The sequence below is a fragment of the Caretta caretta genome, chromosome 2, assembly GCF_965140235.1.
Source record: "Caretta caretta isolate rCarCar2 chromosome 2, rCarCar1.hap1, whole genome shotgun sequence".
Lineage (NCBI taxonomy): Eukaryota > Metazoa > Chordata > Testudines > Cheloniidae > Caretta > Caretta caretta.
The window spans coordinates 86001108-86022988 of record NC_134207.1 but is presented as its reverse complement, the minus strand read 5'-3'; the positions used below and the strand labels follow the sequence as shown (position 1 = coordinate 86022988).

General features: G+C 39.1%; 1 protein-coding gene across 8 annotated transcripts in view; it reads left to right on the top strand.

Moving 5' to 3' along the window:
* The window catches only part of DLGAP1 (DLG associated protein 1), a 634484-nt gene that overhangs the window by 438622 nt on the left and 173981 nt on the right, over nucleotides 1-21881 (top strand). For 6 of the 8 annotated variants that reach the window (XM_048840362.2, XM_048840361.2, XM_048840359.2 and 3 more), the window contains one exon: nucleotides 15574-15788. In XM_048840362.2, the coding sequence (XP_048696319.1) occupies nucleotides 15574-15788 (215 nt within the window). Of the gene's footprint in view, nucleotides 1-441; nucleotides 558-7600; nucleotides 7714-15573; nucleotides 15789-21881 lie in introns of those variants that run through there. The other 2 variants (XM_048840364.2, XM_048840365.2) reach the window with 2 other exon arrangements.

Below are 21881 nucleotides of genomic sequence, written 5' to 3'. Positions count from 1 at the left end.
ACACATTCTTTTGTTTCTGTAGTTTCAGGGTTTGCCTTCATTAGTTCTTATTTTATTATGAAAATTAGAGACCCTTTGGAAACTTTGAGATGTCTTAATCCTTTAGACACCAGGGAAAAAAACTGCTAGCTGAAAAGATGAAATAGTTATTGTAAAGTATCCAAATTTGTATCTCTGGCTATTTCTCTTTCTTATGGCATTGATTCAAAAATATAAAATTGAAAGGCTGTAATGAGTGCTTGTTCTGATTATGCACTTTAAGAGTACATCACCTACTCCCTCACAAGCTGTTTGCAGTTAATAAGGCGTCACTATTTTTCACCAGTATTGTATCTTTAAATGTCAAGAATCAGATGTCTGCTCTTGGAGCTATCATACTGCCGGTGAATGTGTGTGGCAGAAACATGGATCAGAAAATACTAAAACTGTTTCATTCTTAGTTGAGCTGTGGATAGCTTTTATGCATTTTAAACGAAGCAGTTATGGCACATCTAAGTGTATGTGTAAAATGGAATAACGTTACACAGAGAAGAGAGAAGACCATGAGGAAAAAAGAGGTTTGAGAAGAGAACTTTGTTTTGCTTTAAAATAATGGAACTCTTGCATGTTTAAATGTATACAGCAGCCCGTTTTTCTAATGTGGTTACCTTTATGGGACATACGGTTTGCACGTTTTGTTGCTCAAGTCATTACTCAGATAAAGGGCAGGATTCAGATGTCCTATTAAGGCACCCACATTTTAAAATTGAGCTGTATAGGTTAAATGGCATATACAATCATTTAGAATACTAAGCTTTGAAACTCTCAGTTTACAATATAAAAAAAGGATGTGTATGTTTTCCATTAATTTATAGCAACATAGGGGAAGGGGAAATGGAGAAAGTATGTGTGCTCAGAGTGTGTGTATAGATGCGCGTATGGAGTGGGGAGGGACTTTAGGGCTGAGTTACAACATTTTAAAGGTTTGATACAGTAGTTTTCTTCAATCTGAGTTTTGGGAGCTAGAAGAAATTTTAATTTTGGAGTTGAATGTCTTGGTTATTTTGGATTTGAAGTTTTTTGTTGTTGATGTGTTTGTTTACTCATTCAGTTTCAAGGCAGGTATTGATAGAATAGCCGACAATTCAGTGTGTAACCAGATGGATAGAAAAAGAGGAAAAAAACTATGCCAACATCAGCTTCAAATAAGCACTTCCATAGGGACTTTTAGATAATATTTAATTGACAGGAATAGGCTTATAAGTGGAATTAGAGGACACTATCTGTATCTTCATGGAAATATGTCCAGCAATCCTTTAGTGCAGGAATTAGAACAACTGAACGTTCTCTTATACATATGCCATGCTATTTATGTCCAGATGTTATTTTTGGTTTGTTTTTCTTTATTATTATATACTTGCTTTAAAAAAAAACAGTAAAATGTAAGTGTTTGGAAGTTGCTAAAAAGCAGAGGAAAATCTTAATCAAGCCCTAATTTACATTGCTAGCATTATAAGACATCAGTCAGCTAACAATTGCTAGTGTAAGAGGCAGTCTGAGACAACTGAAACTTACTCTTATCTATTGACAATTTTAAAAAATAGCAAGTGTATATGTTAGTAAAAAAATGGTGCATATTTAACTGCTTCCCATTCCCTTCCCCTTAGTCATCTGAGACTAGAAGCCCTTTAAGGCATGTACAATATTTCCTTTGTGTTTGTACTGCTCCTAGAACACTGGGGCCTGTAAACTCTACTGCAATATAAATATTATAAATAAAAATGATCAGTATCCTTCTGTAAATAAGATGTAGATATGTTTCAACTGTTTTTTATGTTTCCTGTTGAAACATAGGTAGGCTGGTTTCCTGTGTTAGGACAATTTGAAATGTACTAATTGAGATAAAACTACTTAATTACAAAGCCATGATAGTGTTGGACAACTCTGATAATGACTTTGACTAATGTGGTATTTCTTTGCTGCTTTTTTTAACGTGTTAACCAGATTACTAGATGCTCGTCTTAACTCACTTGTAATTTAAGTTTCTATTGATGACCCAGCAAGTGGACTACATGATCCTCGGATGAGCCTAGTTTTTTATTTATGTAAACTGTCCTTGTGATATAAGTGTCTGAATACAATGGATAAGTGACTTTTTTATTCTACTGAATATTCAATATGATTTTTTTTTCTGTGACGCTACAGGCTTGAGTCTGGCATAGGTCACAAGTGAAATAGTTATCTCAGCCCTTCCCCCCGCCCCATCTACATACCTGGCTGTTTTTATGGACTCTATTACTGTAGTATCGCAACACCTCATTATTTAGACTTAGAAATGACAAGCAATAACAATCTCACTCTGTAGAAGAAATAACTTAAGTTTGATCATTTCAACATAGTCCTCAACTGGCATTTGTCCATATTAGAGATGGCTTAATCTCTGAAGGTTTGGAGTGTGGATTCAGAGCAAACCTAAGGTTGCTGTCCAAACCTATGGATGTTCCTCAAGGACCCATTCTTTCCTCTTAACACAATCTTTCCTCTCTCCAGTAGGCTCCATTAGCTGTAGGAAAGTTAAGTGTCCAAGGAGGAAGTGGCAAGTAGGACCCCCTCCCAATTCCATTTTCTATACAAGTAGCTGCGAGTTCCCCTGTGCTGTTTTAGGAGGATGGCTGATAGACCACCTCTCTTCTCACCTGCTTTTCTGAGATGGTGGTGTCTTGCCTGCTGCCTCTGCCGCTTCCTATGGGATGGTGTTTCAGGGAGACCTGCTCCGATAAAGTCCCAAGCGAAATATTTATCGGGGGCTGGGAAACTTGCCATCCCACCATTTCTACAGTAGTGAAAGGCAGAAGCTCACTGTTAGGTTCTGCTACACCTGCTCCTTTAAATCTCACAGTATGCTTAGGCTGATATTTCTGTGCTTCTGCAGGATACCTGTGGATGGAGACTGTGCACAGGCGCTTGCATTAATGTGGACTTTGGGAGAGAATAGATTATTCTTTTATGTGGGCATAGGGTAAATTAGAACTACCCCATCTCTTCTCTGGGATGTAGGTGTGTGTTGGTGGGAGGGAAGGGAATGGGGTACAGTCTGTACTGAACTTTTCCTTACCTCGAGAAAATATTCTGATTTGATTCAGCTCTAGGAATGGTCCAAGCAGTGGAGGGCAGGAGATGGTAAGGAGCATTCTTATTTTATCCATGATAGTTCCCCATGCCTTGACAGTGAGATGTTAGGTAGTGGAACAGTTTCCCAAGGCTTATGGTAGGCAGTCCTTCGGAATATTCTAAATTAGACATATCACTAGAATTTGTAATGTAGGAAGCAATACTTCCCTGGCCAAGAAACGGGTCTAAATGCATAGATATTTTACAATTCTTAATTTTATGGATCTATGGAAGTTCATGCACCAACACTACCTCACTACGCAGTTAGTCTCTAATGATGTGTGTACTGCTGGATAGTCTCCACAATTGTTTTCCTGGCCTTTGCCTATCCGTAAAGAGAGAAAAAATTCACAGATTATTTTTCATATTTTCCGCCATTTTTTTTTTATTTGGGTCAGTCGTGTGTTTTTTCATGACACACTGTAATCATTTGTATCAAGACACACAGGATAGGGAAAGCAAGCTATTTATTTCCTGGCTTTAATTGGCATTCACTAAGCTCCTTGAAGCAAAAACTATCTTTTTCTTATGTATTTGTACAGTGCCTAGCACAGTGAGGGCCTTGGCTGGGGGCCCCTAGGCACTACCGCAGTATAAATAATCATTTTATATTCTTGGCACAGGACAGAAAAAGTAGAACTTTGCTGCTGGTAGCTACAGTTCAAGGAAGACTTAGCCGTAGAATAGTGGCAGGGTGGGTGTGCAAGTGAAGTATCAGGTAGGTGAGGAAGCCTATGCAGCTATCACCATACCATACTTTATCCAGCAGCCCATGAACAAGCAACATGGGGGAAAAAATCGATAAAACTTTAAACCAAAAGGCTTGGGTATTATATGCATATTTTCTAGTTTATTGTAGTTTGGATCTGGTAAAGAAGGGCCTGATTTGTCCCAGAGCCTGTGTCTTACTTTCCCTTATGGCTTAGACGCTGGTGGACGCCATCAACAATGTCCATAATCTACTCCAGTGTACAGAAAGTCTGGGTACACCGCAAGAAGGACAGGAGACTTGCTATGGGTTTTAATCAGGCTGCAACTTTATTATATAGATGTCTGGGACTACCCAGCAGATAAAGTGTACAGTGCAGGCAAATCTATGCTTATTCAAATCAATTGTCCAGGGCTTCCACCAGCCCCCCTTTGTTTCCATTCAGGTCCCCCAGCCAACCCATGGCTTGGACCTTACCATCCACCAGCCTTGTAAGAAGGTTAAGGAGGCTATGAGAACAGGGCGGGTTGGCTCCCTGCCATACCAATCATAGGAGTCCCTGAACCCCCTCCCCCATTCTGTTCCTTTATCCACTACCTCCTTTTAAGTCCTTTACCAGGCCATTTATCTGGTCGCTGGCTGCCCTCCCTATGGAGTACCTGCACTGAACATCCGCCCAATTTACAAAATAAGTTGTGACATATGGCCTACCACCTTTTCTATTCACCAGAAAAGGTCCATCCACACACCCGCTGTGGGGAAGGTGAAAAAACCACACTCCACTGAAGCCAATTCTGGTGGTCTGGGAAAAATTCCTTCCCAGCCTCCCTTTAAATGGGGCGACTAGTGTAATGCCTACAGCAGGTCCTAACCCAGCCTGCCATTCGCCTCCACTCTGGGAAGGAGGGTGGGTGCTGGCTTCCTTGCTGCTTGGACATATTTATTGGATATATTGCCCCACCTAGGTTTTGTACCTTTATGCACATGCCTGGTGTGGAGGGCGGGGGGGACATTGCCTCAAAGCTGACCACCGAGCACCTTTTACAGCAGTTTTTGCCTTCTTCCTCTACCACAAAGTAGAGCTGCCCTTCTTTTGGATAAGCCCAGACAAATTCTGCCTCCCTTTAGTTGTGATGCAGTCATTTCTTCATAAGGCTAAATGGACTTTATTGCTTAACTTCCTGATGCTATTCTGTATAGTGAGCTATCATATTATTTGATCATTTAGTCTATTAAATCACCTGGTAAATTGTTTATTCTTCTGGGATAGTAATTTGTTTAAAATCTGTTTTGCTGGGTTTATCTGTGCACATTCATCTGAATTTGCAATCATTTTCTACTTGTTTTTCTTGTGAACTTTGTTTGCATTTCTGTCACGGTGAAGTGATTACTAAATTAATCTACTCAATGTGTCCTTGTCTTGTTCTCCACTGCAGTCTACATATCTAGGACTTGATTCTCCACTCCTTTCTTCCACTCAATGGTAAATCTGTCCTTTACAGCTGCAATTTTCTTATCAGCTCTGCAAAACGGCTAAAGTTGAAGCCTCCTATTATCATTTTATCCTGATCTTTACTTCATACTTCTTAATAAAGCTGGTGAAATAATTGAAAAGAAAAATATACAAATATACTTGCAAATAAAACACCAAATATAATAATGGGATTATATTATTCTCAAGTATTTGGACCATTTCCAGGTATTCATGAAAAAGTCTGTGAATCCCAAAAGTTTCTTGAACTGTAGCATAACTGATTATTTATCTCACATTTCATACCTGAAAAACATAATTCACCCAAAAGTAGTTTTTCAACCATGAAAATTGTTCATCCAACCTGTTGGTGAATGCTTATGAATAATGAGTAGATCTGTAGAAATTGGGATGGGTTTGTAAATGATTCACAAATGGGAGCTACATTTGCAACAAATATATTCATAATGAATAATTCAACCAGATCTACTTCTTAGGCATACATAGTCTTCAGCCTAATTCTCTATCTATCGAAGACACCTTTGGATGTGCTGTGAAAAATCTTTCCTATGAAAATAACCCATAAATGTAGCAGAACATTTCTAGGTAATCCTGTCTTCCCCTCGCAACCTCTTTTCAAATTTACCCTACAATAACTTTCCATCACCTTAGTTATTACAATTGATGAGAATGACATCACTGTATATTTCACTTTAACAACCACCATTTTCTCATACAATTAGTTAAAGGCTGGTCTTTGGCATAGCTGTCCCATCTTAGTTGCTCAGTACCCCACTGATGGAGGTCCTGTAAATACCTAGCTAGATCTTCTATGACAATGTCCGCTCTTTAATGATTATGACTGCAATTTTATCTGCCATTGTACTTGAGATTGTTGTTTCCCATCTACTGTTCCATTACTTCTCAGTGTCGGTGACTGTACACAAATACACAATACATTGTTCTAGTTTGACTTTCAGTACCACTGTCCAGCTTGCTTGAACATCCTTTCATTCAAACGGCATGTTTACCACTCTGTATAAAATTCTGTCACTTGGATCTATGCCTCCTCTCAACTGTGTGATGCTAGTATATAGTAGAAAGGGGCCATTAAATACAGCAGTTTGACTTATCCCATCATAAATTACCTTAGAAGCTGTGAGATGTGTTTGTGGAAACTGTATCTAAGACATTCAAGTTGATACCTGGTAACAACTCCAACTCCAGAGAGAAAACATAGACTAGATGTGGTCCTATCTCAGAACCCTGAATCTGATACCTTCCTGTCACCATGAACACTGGGGATGTTCGAATCTGAATTTTATGGATTGGGTCTTTCTATAATGGGCCCAAACCAAACCCTGTTCTGGACAACCCCATCCTCGGTGACAGTTTGGATCCAGATATAAATCTGGTCTGAACTCTACAATGTTGGCTCATTTCTAAGGAGATATGTACAGTAGTTTGGAGATGAATGTTGAAAGTGATGCTTCTCTTTTTCAGGGTGAGGAGTAAGGAATATTTCTGCTATTTTAAATTAAGCATCTTGTTCCCAGATTGAAGTAGGGATCAAAAAGCACCACAACTGCATTATCCCAGTGCGGGCAGACTGGTCTAAGCTAAGAACAGTTTGACTCAGTCTTGTTGGTCTTGGCTGTTCGGAACTTAATAACAGTTTCTCCCCATGTAAAGATGCATGCAGATATTTCAGTCAAATGAACTGATTTTAAAATAGAACCTGATTGCTACAATCCCACAAGTTGAAACAAATGTTGGCAAGGATATTGCAGATATTTGATTTTCTCTAAATGGAAATAACCTATATATCTGCTTTTCTGAAAACTGCTGAAGGTTATTTTTAAATACAGTAAAACATATAGTGTTAATTATATCTTAAGTCCTCCTTTTTTGCATATTTCACTGACTCCTAAAAAAAATGCACATGGAAAGGATGCTATGATATTCATTTTTATTGTTCTAAGAATTCAGTATTCATGATTGCCAAGAATAGACCAAGAAAGTGGAAGAGGGCAATTGAATTTTCTCTAACATACAAAATAGCCATAATAACTGCTAAGAGAACCAAATTGCATGGGTTTGAAAATCTGCACTGAGCAATCATTAAGTATTGTTCTTAGCTGTGTGATTTCATTTCATTAAGTATTTGCATACTAATAGAAAGCTAAAGTTTCGAGTCTACTGTTGAGTGATGGCCAGCCACTCCCCTCTAGCTTTTGTGTTTACTTCCAGTCACCCACATTGCATTGGCAAAGCACAGGGAGAAGCTTAATGCTCTCAGCTGCAGTAAACCAAATCAAAATTGAGATGAATAATGAACTTAATTTGCCAAAAAGACAGTCTGTTTGATATTTCATCTAATAAGGTAAGTTAACAAACATTCTAGGCAACAGAAAGGAAAATATTCTTTTTTTATTGTTTAAAACCTGAATAAAATCCATATTTTTATCCTCACATGCTGGAGTTTATTTCAAATTTCATTCAATGTGTGAATTAGAGATGAATAATCTAGCACTTGAGTGCCACTATATACCTGTCTTTTCTTTATTTGGGGACCCAGAAATATACATAAGGAAAATCCTGCTTTTTGCACAAAAAGAATACGAAAAGAAATTTACCAGTCACCGCAAGCTTGCTAATGATAAATTTAGTCTCTTTCAGAGCAAAGTAAATTTAGATAAAGATCAGAGCATGTAAATGGCACAGCAAATGCAACTGAAACCAATGAAAGGATTGGCTATTGACTGTATGTGTTTTGTATGGTCTGTTTATGTACAGTAAATCTAATAGCTGATGTTTGAGCAGAAAGAAAGAAACCATAGTCAATATTATTTTTCATACTTGTAAGGAACATTATATTTCTACGTGATTACTTATAATGGAAGTGGTGTGTTTCATTAGCTGACCCAGTTCTGAGGCCTCTGTTAGGTGCTATTTTCCTTCCTTACATTTGTTTTCTATTTCATCAGACTTCTTTGTTTAATTAAAACACATTCTTCATTATTAGTTCTGTAAAGAATGAAAAATCACTATGAAAGATCGCACTTTAAATTTATTAAAGCCCACTTGCAAAATAAAATGCCTCTAGTCTCCATATTATTTTGTTTAACAGCTTGATAATAAAAATGAGATTTTAATTAAAGAGGGGACGTTCTTTGGATTTGGCTTTTATTTTCCACTGTTCTCTCTATATTTCTATCTCTGTCCCTCCTTCTCCCCCTCTCTTCTGGAAGTAAAAATACTCTGTATGATGCAGGCTGGTTTAATTTAGTTAGGCTGTAGTATAATATTCCTAATGCTGGAAAAAATTATACGGTTGAGGCAATTGGAAATTACAGTATGCTTAAACATTAAAGAAAAGTGAAGGTGCTGACTTTCTAAGATATATAGATCTTATTCCCCTGCATCTTCAAAGACAACAGCCACTATCTACACATACTTACATGCAGCATAGTATTTCACCTTGCAAGATACATGCTGGCCATCAAAAGTTGCAAGAGCTGAGCAAACCTCCCAATCAGAAAATATGATCTGAAAACTCACATAGCCACCTTTCCTCAACATTTCCCCAGTGCTTTTGGATGCACAGCACTGTAATATGTGACACTGTATCTGAGAATGTAATAATAAGGCGCTTGGAAATATTATTGTTTTATATTTGGTTATATATAGTTAATTTTATTTTTAGTTCTCTAAGTACTCAATATATATGTTTTTTCCCCAGAATCTGAAACATTTTTCTCTGACAGCAGATGATATCAGTCTGCTAAGCCCCAGAAGCTTTTTGCTTTAAGAGCCTAGAGGCAATAAGTAAAAAACAAAACCGGGCATGGATTTGAAATACTTTTCGTAAATTACTGTTTATATTAAAAAGATGTGTAGAAGTGGCAATACAAGAAATACATATAATGTTGTTGAGTTTTTAAAATAAGGATCTGATATGTAGTAGGAGTTTAGTCTAGTAGGACAGAGCACTGGGACTCAGCTGGACTCCTGGGTTCTATTTCCACTCTGCCACAAACTCATTTTTTAAAACTATGCTTATATCACTTCTACCAAAATTACCAGATTTGGATGCCTAAAGTTAACGTGTAAATATATACTGAATCAGCCATAATGGGGACTCTCTAAATGAGCTCTGAAAATTAGATCACTTACTTTAGAGCTTAGGTATCTGAATCAACACAGTACTTAACTTTATACGAAGTATGAAAATATTGGCCTACATGCTCTGTGCCTCAATTTACCCATCAGCAAAGGGGGAATAATAATAATGTCTAGCATGTAAGGGGATTGTGTGGTTTAATTTATTAATGTTTGTGAAGCACTTTGAGATCCTTTCATATAAGGTGTTATAGAGACATAGCTAATAATAAATTAAATGTCAACTACTTTATCAGCATTTTTTCCCCTTGCAAATGCTCTTATTCATCACTGTGATACAGTTTTACCCTGACAGGTTTCAGAGTGGTAGCCGTGTTAGTCTGTATCAGCAAAAACAACAAGGTGTCCTTGTGGCACCTTAGAGACTAACAAATTTATTTGGGCATAAGCCCAAATCACTTTTGTAGTGCTAATGAGGCCAATGCAATCAAGGTGGCCCATTTCAAACAGTTGACAAGAACATGTGAGTATCAGCAGGGGGAAATTACTTTTTGTAGTGACCCATCCACTCGGAGTCTTTATTCAAGCCTAATTTGATGGTGTCCAGTTTGCAAATTAATTCCAGTTCTGCAGTTTCTCGTTGGAGTCTGGTTTTGAAGTTTTTTGTTGAAGAATTGACACTTTTAAGTCTGTTATTGAATGTCCGGGGAGATTGAAGTGTTCTCTGACTGGTTTTTGAATGTTATAATTCTTGATGTCTGATTTGTGTCCATTTATTCTTTTGCGTAGAGACTGTCCAGTTTGGCCAATGTACATGGCAGAGGGGCATTGCTAGCACATGATGGCATATATCACATTCATAGATGTGCAGGTGAATGAGCCCCTGATGGTGTGGCTTATGTGATTAGGTCCTATGATGGTTTCCCTTGAATAGATATGCGGATAAAGTTGGCAACGGGGTTTGTTGCAGGGATTGGTTCCTGGGTTAGTGTTTTTGTTGTGTGGTGTGTAGTTGCTGGTGAGTATTTGCTTCAGGTTGGGGGCTGTCTGTAAGCAAAGACTGGCCCATCTCCCAAGGTCTGTGAGGGATCATCCTTCAGGATAGGTTGTAGATCCTTGATGATGTGATGGAGAGATTTTAGTTGGGGGCTGTAGGTGATGGCTAGTGGCGTTGTTACTTTCTTTGTTGGGCCTGTCCTGTAGTAGGTGACAGAGCCAGAAGGGTACTGGCTCTGTCAATCTGTTTTATCACTTCATTAGGTCAGTATTGTAGTTTTAAGAATGCTTGATAGAGATCCTATAGGTGTTTGTCTCTCTCTGAGGGATTGGAGCAAATGTGGTTGTATCTTTGTGTCACTACAAAAAGTAATTTCCCTCTGCTGATGCTCAAACCTTCTTGTCTACTGTTTGAAATGGGCCACCTTGATTGCATTGGCCTCATTAGCGCTACAAAAGTGTTTTCTCCCTCCCCTGGTATTCACCCCTTCTTGTCAACTGTTGAGAAAAGGCCACTTCTATCTTAATTGAATTGGCTTGTTAGCACTGACCCCCCCCACTTGGTAAGGCAACTCCCACCTGTTCATGTGCTGTGTATTTAATACCTGCCTACTGTATTTTCCACTCCATGTATCTGATGAAGTGGATTTTGGCCCATGAAAGCTTATGCCCAAATAAATTTGTTAGTCTCTATGGTGCCACAAGGACTCCTAGTTAATTTTACCCTGGTGTAACATGATTAAAATAGATAGAGTTACTCCATCATAAAACTGGAGTAAGGCGGTAGTGAATCAGGTCCTGCGTAATATAATATTATAATATTCTCTTAGAAAATTGATACCTGCAAAGCAAAAATGAAAATCGGCTTAAACGGATTTCTGCAAGCAAGCTAAGCAAACTATAGAGCATTCAGCACAGAAAAAAAAAATTGTAACTAGTACCACCTCTTTTTAATGAATGGTTATTTTTGTGAAATTGTCTTTGTACTTCCTTGTTCACTGAAGCTTGAATAGTATGTATCATAACCTGACTTCACAAATGCCACGAATTGAAATTAGACTTCTCTTTGTGGTACTGCATTCTGAGTTATCACATAACTCTGTGTTTAGCTCAGTTTTTTCCCTTACCATATTGTCAGGGGTGCTGGAACAATTTGTATAGTGGGATGATGAGAGCCATTGAACCAAACTGCAAACCCTGTATATGAGGGAAAACACTTCAAGCCAGGGGGTGCTGCAGCACTCCCAGCACCCCTAGTTCCAGTACCTATGTATATTGTCATTTTCTTTGTCAAATATGGACTTTCCCTACCAGCCTCCGTGTAGTAATGGTACTAGAAATTTTCTACCTCCATATTTTCACACCAGCAAGTTCCCCCCATTCTGGAATTGTTCAGACAGCAGCAACCAGTTGTCTGTGATGCCTGCTGAATTCTCAGTCTGTACCTTCACATCTCAGTAGTTCTGCAACAGCAAAGCGGATGTTAACAAGGTTGTTTGTTGCTTTTCACTAAATGAACCTGTGTCACTGAGCTAGGAGAGCCTAGACTTCTGAATTATGATCTGATGCATTATGTTCACATGCACACACGCAGCTAAATTTTCAAAGCTGGACAGGATCCGCATTTGTGCATATGTAAGTATGAGCTTATGTGGCAAACCCATTCCAACCAGTTTCGGAAACTTGTTCAGTAGTATCTAAACCACTTGGATAATCTTTGTTACAAAAGGCACTGTATGCATTAAGACACTGAATTTCTTAAGTTGTGTTGTTAGAGTAATGGTTCCCACAACACTATGTCTCATCTATATTACAGCTAAATACTAAAACATGACATCCAACAATACATACAGTATTGCAAAAACTACAGGCGCTCCACTTGGCTGAAATATGGGTGATGTGTATTAACTTTGAAATCCCAAACTTTTGATCAATTAAAAGTCTCAGCCTTAATGTTGCATTAACATAGGTTTTTAATTTAATTCAGTATAATTTGTTTTTAATTAATTTAGTATAACAAGGTAAACATAGATACTAAAATCAAACATAATGAATGGAAATTAAACAGAAGAGATTTATGAGGTAAATGTTTCCTCAGAGCATTCAGATGTACTGGACATAATAAGACTTTAAATAATCTTTATCCTAAGGGTGACTAGAAATCTATTTTTCTTGAGCTTTTCTTATTTGTTGTAAAGTTCTTGTGAGGTGTCCCAACTTTTCATTCACGATGTCAGCAAGCCCTGATTTTACTAATCTTGTGTCAACTTCTTTATGAACAATTTGGAAACTCAACTCTTTATTCCCAACACAGGAGGTAACGGGAGGGGGTGATTTTGCATGCTCCTAGGTGTATTTGAGAAATGCTAAGGGTATGGACTGCACGCATTTTATTTTATTTACCCTGGAAACAGTGCAAGAATCTAAGCAGAAAAGGAGATTTGTGTGTGTGTGTCACAAGTGTACTGGTGAAAAAGTGAAAAATACTCCCTATTTCTATAGGCTGGGGATCCAAAGTCAAAGCCAATATCAAAAGATATGTACATGTACAAATGTACCCATCCAAGAAGTGGGCATGAACTGGAACTCCAAATTTGGAGTTAGGTGTATCATGTTCAGGGCATCAGCTCTAAATCAGTCCCTGGAGTGTTAATATGAAACCAAAGCTGGATTTGGGCCTAATTTACAGTTCTTGTTTGGTTTCTTAACTCCTGATCTCCAGGTGGCCCACCTTCCCTTTAGCAGGTACTTCCTGCTGAAAGTACCTTCCTCTGAAGTCTCCCACCAGTTATTCAGAAGGAGAGGGGTGGAAGAGAGATTTATTTAAATGTGTGGGGGGGTTTTCATATGGCAATGTAAATATATGTGGGATTGTTTAATAGGTGAACTAGGTCCAACCCAAAATATGTCTCTTCTCTGAAGAGCGTAAATTCCTGAGGCATTAATAGGTACAATAGAGTGCAACACAATACAAAACAAACTCAGTGTGCTGTGTGGTCATTTGAACTGTAAAGCTTCACAGAACTAGAGTTTTCAGGACAGTTACTGGGAATTATTTCAAGGATATAGATGGGTGTAAAAGAAGGCATGAAGAAAGAAGCGTGCAAAGGAGTAAGGAGCAGTCAGGAAAGATGCTTGAGTGGTAAAAAGAAATTATGGGAGAGATATAGGCAAGAGTAGACTTATGGGGTGAAATCCTGTCTCCATTGAAATCAATAGCAAAGCTCCCATTGACTTCTGTAGGGCCAGGATTTGCACCCCTGGGGTACTTTGGAAGAGAAACAGAAGCTTAATACAGAAGAGGAGGAGGAGCCAGTGCAGAAATTCCAGTAAGATGATGACACAATAATAGTAGCAGAGAAGGATGATGAACTGGAGGAAGAAGAGATGAGAAAGGAGGAAGTCAAAAGGAAAAAAGCTGCAATAGTCAGCATGAAGTTACCAAAAAAAGAAATATTGTCATGGCAGTAGGGAGGGAAGAAGGAATGAATTTTGGAAATGTTGTGAAGAAAGGATTCAGGATTTGATGAGGTCCTGGATGAGACAGGAAAAAAAATAAAGGAACCAAAAACTGCACCAGTTTGCAACTAGCTTGGGTGGCTAATTATAATCATTTGGGGTCTGTGGAATACTTTTTTCTTCGTTTGGTGCAGTGTTTTGTTGAGTTATGTTTTATAGCAACATTGCCAGAGTTCGTATGCCATAAAGCTTGACCTGCGTTGGCTGTAGTTACATTTGAAAGGGCTTATCTGCCTTCAGGACTTGTCATGTTCCTGGTTGTGGGAAGTCAGCAACTGAATGTTAATTTAAATTTAACAAACAACTAGGTAAATGTTTGAGTTTTTGTTATGACAGGTTAAACGAACTGCTGCATGAGTCCTATAAGAGGAGACAGTATATAAGAAGCAATGCACACTCAGTAAGCTGCACTGAAAGTTGTGTGTTGTGGGATCACATTTAACAATTTATATAGCACCAATTTCCACATGAAAAGGGACTACAAATTGTAATCCCTATTAGGGGGACACTACTATTCAAATGTTGTAGATCAAATTTTGACCCCTAAAATTTGACCGTGTCCGTTTAGTATAACATATAATGATCACTGTGTGAGCCATATAAATTGCCTTTATATGTTGATCTCAGTACAGGGAAGGAGAAAAGAATAGGTGGGAAAACTAAAGATTACAGGTACTTTATTTCTTTAAAATGTTGCCTACTTGCTTTTTTGATTTTGGAGAGTCTACTCAAATTACACCACTCTGGGAAACCTGGGGTGCTTCAGTAAAAGAACTGACTGCAGGACCCCTCCTACAGTAACCCTGTTCCACTTCACATCTGCTCTCGTTCCTGCTGCTGCTGTTATTCAGGCACGTGTTTTCTCCACTTCCCCGGGCCAAGATGATGTCCAGTAACCCCAGGACAACAGCAATGGGAGGCAAGGCATGGACTAGGCAGCTGTTCTCATGGAATTTCCAAAATTGTCTGAAAACACATTCTCATTGTTATGGTTTTCTATAAACAAGGGGAAAATATAATGTTTGGACAATTTTTATTTTAATTTCAAGGAAATAACAAGGAGAAAGAACAAATATAAAGTCACCATAAGAGAGAGAGGGGTGTATAGGTGTGATTTTGAACACACAGCCATTTTGAACTTCTGAAACTCAGAGGGAGCATCCCTGCAGGCAGACTGTTGGGTTCACTTTACTATAAAAGGTGCAGTACATAGAAAACAGCCTTAGAGTCACACAGCTATATATGTTGCTTCATTACATTTAACATGCATCTAAACTGGAAATGGAAAGTAAGGCCTTCTGGTGTGGAATATATCCTGAACCAAAACCCTAGGTTTGGGTTCAGAGCAGAACGCATACACACCGTGTTTGAAGAGATTCTGATTCACGAATCTAGATTTGTCCCCTCTGTACCATGCAAAGGGCTAACCCTTTTCTTTCCTGCAAATATGTTAACTGTACTGGAGCCACAGGGCTTTACTTAGAAAACCAAAATCAGAGTCATATATCCTTTCAATGAAAGCTCAGCTGCAATTTACTGTTTTCTAATCTTACTGTTGCTACAGAAGAAGGTATACTGAATATGTGAATTGTGTTTATTACTCTAGGTTCCCCAAGATGAATGGACCGGGTATGCTCCGCGAGGCAAAGATGACGAGATTCCATGCCGGCGGATGCGCAGTGGCAGTTACATTAAAGCCATGGGGGACGATGATAGTGGGGACTCAGACACCAGCCCAAAGCCATCGCCAAAGATTGCAGCACGAAGGGAGAGCTATCTCAAGGCCACCCAGCCCTCACTTACGGAACTCACCACCCTCAAGTAAGACAGTGTCGGAATGAACCACTGATCCTCAGAGAAACACATTTCTGTTCCTCTCTCCTTTCTCCACTTTCTGGGCCCAAAATAAGGAAAGTGCTTAAGCATGTGTTAAAGTCCCAGTTGAGTCCTCATAAATGATTTCCTGAATGGGGTGAATTTTAACACATGTTTAAGTGCTTTCCTGAACTGGGGCACTAATGTTCAGGATTCAAACCAACAAAAGCACCTAAAATCACTAATTTCCATGAGACTGCTCACATGCTCAAAATTACATACATTCTTTAAACACCTTGTTGAATTAGAACCTTAAGTGCCATATTCCACAAGCCTTACTCAACTGTATATGTATTTATGCAAGGGTGAGTAAAATTTAACATGAGCGAGGCATGTGAAATTAGCCCTAAATCAGTCTTTGTAAATCCTCAAAGAGGGTTTTGACATTAAGCCCTGAAGAGTGAGCATCAGAAAATAGAGAAGTCCATATCTTCAACCCCCCAATCCAAAATTACATTATTATTTAATTGAGAACTATGACCAAAAAATTAAGACTGAGAATTGCTTTAAAAAGACTTCAATAAAAAAATTACAAAGTGACACAGAGAATCTAAAATCATCATTTTTTAATATTTGTAGCTCTTTTCACAAAGGCTAAAGTCCCTAAGGAGTTTCAGATAATGGAGAAGCAAAGTGTCAATATACTGGAGGAGGTAGTAGCTTGTGGATAGAGCTTTGCTAGATGAAACAACTTTGGAGATATGTTAAGTTGCTTGGAATGTGTTTTTTGAGTTAAAAGCAGCACTCAAAATAGATTGTGTTTTTAAGACCAAAGAAAACATTCAGTGTATAATTTAAAAAACTCAAATAGTATAACATATATTTAATCTACATTTGTGCTGGGTCAGAACACAAAACAACAATGAAAGAACAAGAGCCCACTGCTTCTGCCACTGAAATCGGTGGCAAAACTTCAACTGATTTACATCAAAGCAGGATTTGACCCAAACTAACTAAAAATCAAATAGTTTTATCTAACTAGAGCTGGCTAATGTTTCAAACATTCATTCTGAAGATTCTTTGTGAGAATGTCATAACATTTTGTAAAATATTTTAACAGCTGGGACCCAAAGTAAAAATTCATAATAATGCAAATTAACTATTTGAAAAATGTTGTTATTGTGGAAATTGAGGAAACATGTTACTGATTACTATGCAGAGCACTATGAAAGAGGGGGAAAGGAAGAGTACTCAAGCAACAACTCAGACAGGAGAGTGAGCCAAAGCATCTAATAAGGAGACTGAAAACATGTGTACATGTCATAATTTTGGGAGGCATTGAGATACCAAGGTGACAATCGCTTAGCAGAATATGATCGACCAGATTATGTTAAATTAGGTTAGATTAAGTTAAATGTGTCCAGTTGAAGGGAGTAACTGTGAACTGGTGGCAGTAGCCAGAAAACTCTAGTGTAACTTTTCCCTAGATTTACATTAGGTGAAAAGAGTTTCTAATGAATTATTATTTCCAGGGAAGCAGGAATATCTGTCAGATTCTAATTCAGAATTTATGGCTAATAGCAGTGGAGCATAACTGTTGTTAGCAATACTAGGAAATCATTAAATGTTTTCCGAGTGTAGGCAGGGCAATTCAGCAACATCCAGGATCAGTGTCTGTCATTCCCTGTCCTTTGGCTTCTTCTCTCCTGGAACTCTAGATAGTGTTCACAGTCTGTGGCCTTGTGTTCAGGTTTCAGAAATCTTAGTTTGCAGAATTTGTTACTGAACTTTTTTTTCCCCTTGTGACAGCAAAGCCATGTTCTGGCCTGGGACTCCGTGGCCTAAGCTAAATGGATTCCAGTTACTCTCTTGCTTCTTAATTTTATTGGTCTCAATATTACAAAATGCTGAGCACTCTGGCCCTGATCCAGTAAAGCATTTAAGCACTATGCTTAATAAGCATACGAGTAGTCCCCTAAAGTCAGTCATGCCACCAAAATGATAGACATGGAAGAACAGTTGGGAGCAAAGAGTGAACAAACTACATATTGGAAAATACAGAAATCTATTACTCCGCTCCCCGCCTCTCCCCCGCTCCCCGGCCATTCCCCAGTAAATGGATGGCAAAGCTACAAATAGAACCTAGTTTGTTAACTGTCACTTTTGTTCTGTGGGTTCATCCGAGAGGCCATGAATCAACTAAGCATAGATTTCACTGGTGTTTTTGGCTCGCTAGCAACACCAAGATTGATCAACTTCTGTCTGTCTGTATCTTGTCAGAGTATTACAGTGCCATTGTGATATTGTCCAGGTAATTACATTTTTAACTGAATTAACTGAGCACTAGATTGTTCGTAGCTGTCATATACCAATGCAGAGGAGTAGGGGTGAAGATGTAAGGATCTTGAGTCCAAGCCCTGTTCAGAGAGTGGTTGCTACTCCCACGCATAAAGTGACTGGGACCAGGGAAAAAAGGGGCAGGGAGCAGGCAGGCTCTGCCCCAATATGCCAGCCCACACAGCTGGACAGACTGGGAAAAGTAACCTGCACCCTCGTCACGGCCGCAGTAAATTACCCTCCTTTTGGGATAAGAAAGGTGCCCTGTGAGGAATTTTGATACTCAGAGTCACAAATCCACCCTGATTATACCCAGGGCCACTCCTGGAGTTAGTTATGAATAAGACTACATTTATGTCATAGAGGTCATAGAAGTCAGGGAATCCATGGCTTCCAGGACTCTCGAGCTGACAGCCAGTGGGGCCCTGGCAGGGTTCCGGCGACAGGCGACAGTAGCGACAAGTGACGGGCAACAGCCTCTTGTGGTGGCAGGGGGGATGCCTCAGGTGAGCAGCTGGGGTGTCCCAATTTCTCTTTGGGAAATTTGATCACCCTGCAGCTCCCAGCTGCCACAGCGGAGACGGAACCCCACAGCTCCCAGCCACCATGGTGGTGGGGGAAACCATGGAGCTGCAGCAGCAAAAGTCACAGACAGGTCATGGCTTCCCTGAATTTTTGTTTATTGCCCATGACCTGTCCATGACTTTTACTAAGAAAATCATGACAAAATCTTAGCCTTAGGTATGAATATTTACAGCCAAAATCTCCGTAATCTCTACATGCAGTTTATGCTGTATCTCTTACTCAGGGCTTCATTGGACTTCAATACCACCAACCCCAAGTGTGCAAGAAAAACTCATCTGATGGGCTTTAATACATTGGGATTTTTACAATGTTGGGATTTTTACAATTTGACTTTGGAGATGTTAAAAATAATAAAATATAGGTTAATTTTAGTTGCCTTTGTTGCAGCTTTTAGGGTTCACATTTTCAAACACTTTTCTCTGCAGCCAAGAGAGCGAGAAACCTCTTTTTAAAAATGAAAGCTGAGATCAGTCAGCATCTAGGGCTCTAAGAAAAACTCCAAATGTCATGAGAGTCACAGGAAAATTGTAGAGATGGCAGCACTGATACATGTATAGTAAAGTGATTCTAGATTGGTGAATTGACATAAATCTGTAAAAGAAATGCTGTTCCATAAAAGAGAATGGTGTACTTAGAGTCTTACTTGCCTGAGATTTAAGCTAACAATTGTTTCTCCCTGTTCTCTGCAGAACCTCACAGCTGTAATAGTGAATCATAACTCACTGAACCAAAAAAATAACCTAAAATTAGTAAAAGATGCCTAGGGCTACAGCTTTTAATTTTTTTAACTTATGTCTCCTCTGTTGTCTGTGATTAGTGACAAAAGTATCCTTCTGAATTTCCCTCATTAATTTCCCCTCATTCCTTGTCCTCCTGTCCTGCACTTGTCTCGGACACCTCATCTGAGATGGTGGTCATTGGTTATTATTAACAATGTCATATTCTTGACCGTAGTAATGAATAGACAGGAGGACGAATTCAGACCCTCTGGCACAAGAAGATGCTAATTGTGCCTTTCCATACCAGCCTGATCCACTCTGACCTAGGGGAAGCCAGGTGTTGTTTCCGTTACTGTCGTTACCTGGTGTCCATTGGGGAGGGCAGCTTTAATTTCTGCAGGGAGTTTCATAGGCTAAGTGATGACTGCTCAAAGCTACAGTGAATCAGCACATCCTGCCGCAGCTCTTGCCACATCCTCTCTTAGGCCAAAATTTTCCACTTATGGGGGCAGTACCTGCTTAGTACCTGTCAGAAAGTGGACCTAAACACCTTGCACCACCACAAACCCCACACTCAGGTGGATTTTATGCTGAGACACTACCAGGACTGGTGCTGACTTCTTCTGATGGAGCCCTTTGAATATATCAGACCCAAAGTCCATTGTTAGTTCCAAGAACACTAAAACTCACAATAGAAATGCTGTTTGGTGGGAGGTTAAAATATTCCACATCAAGTATGCTCCCTCTTGGACATAGGAGAGGCAAGATTAGCAAAAATGCATGGAATTAATTAAAAAATAAAAACACAAGTTCTCCACACCACTTAAAAATGGTTTTAGTGAAATCTAAGGTGCGAAGCAGCAGAAATGTATGTGGTAGCCAGAGATTTTAAAAAGGGGGAGGGCAGGAGCTTTGTTTTCATTATGGCCTCAGTTTAGAAAAGTACTTAAACCTATGCTTAACTTTAAGTAAGTTCTTCTTAAGTCCTTTTCTATTCAGGAAAGCATTTAAGCACATGCTTAATTTTAAGCACCTTTAAGTCCCATTGATGTCATAAACTTATGGGCTTTGATGAAGCAGTACCTAAGTCACTAACATGGAAAAAATGGAGAATTCTCTTTCCTTATTATCTACTTTTCAATATGAAATAATGTTAAATAGAATCATTTTCTGACAGTCCAGATTGACATTTTGTGTGAGATCATGCCCACACCGTTCCCAGGGTCTTAATGCGTGAAACGTGCTTCTACAATATTTTTTTTAATGTGAGTTTTTGTGAAAAGTATCCAAGTAATCTCTGGGAACTCAAGTATGCTCCAGAAAACAAGCCCCAACCAGCCCAGTCAGTGGCAGTGCAAGTTTCTTCTCACTGCTCTATTAATATGACTCACCTTGACCTTAAGGAGACCATCTCAGGGGGGTTGAGGATAGTTTATTTTCTGTGTGTGTTCATTCCTCGGCTTCCCTGATCAGTGGGTCGGTGAGGTTCTGTGGCCTGCAGTGTGCAGGAGGTCAGACTAGATGATCACGATGGTCCCTTCTGACCTTTAAAGTCTATGACTTTGAGTCGTCCAACCCTACAGTTTTGATGGAAATAAGGCATATTTTTTAATGCTGAGAGTAATTAACCATTAGAACAACTTACTAAGAGTCATGGTGGATTCTCCATCATTGACTATTTTTAAATCAAGATTGGATGTTTTCTAAAGGATCTGCTCTGGGAATTATTTTGGAGGAAGTTCTGTGGCCTGTGCTTTACAGGAGATAAAGACTAGGTGATCACTGTGATCCCTTCTGGCCTTGGAATATATGAATCTATACTTTCGATTTTGTGATCATGTCTGCTGGGATCTGCACTAAAGCCCCTAAATCATTTCACATAGGCTACCTGCCAATGGTGAGATACATAACAAATTGCTTCCTTTGGTCACTGTTGACTCAGGCTAAAACTGTACATAAATAAAAGACTTCATGGGAATGATCAAAAATCCATTCAAGTCAATGGAGACTCTCTTATTGACTTCAGTGGGCTTTGGATCAGACCCTAAATTCCAATTCCAATACCCTGCAGCTGAGTTCCTCTCCCCTCCCCAATCTTGTCTTTTCTAACTGTGAAGAAGAGAAAGTGGTGGATGTGAAAGGAGTTGTTATAAAGAGACAGCAGTGGTAATGTTTCAGGGACTTTTAGCAGTCCTTTCTGCTTGTCTCATCTCTTCCCCCACCACCCTGTGTATGAACTCCTGTGTGACATCTAGTTGGTCTTAACTTTATCTTTGGGAGAAAAATGGGCCTGGTAACTTAAAACCATCTCCTCTTTTGCTTTCATTGTTTTTTCATTATGTGGGATTTTTTTCTCTCCAAATGTACTTTGCCTCACACAGCCCACACACTCCCTCCCACCTACCTACCATTGCTCATTCTTCTTCTCTTCCAAGGAAAGAAATGCTTTTCATTATCT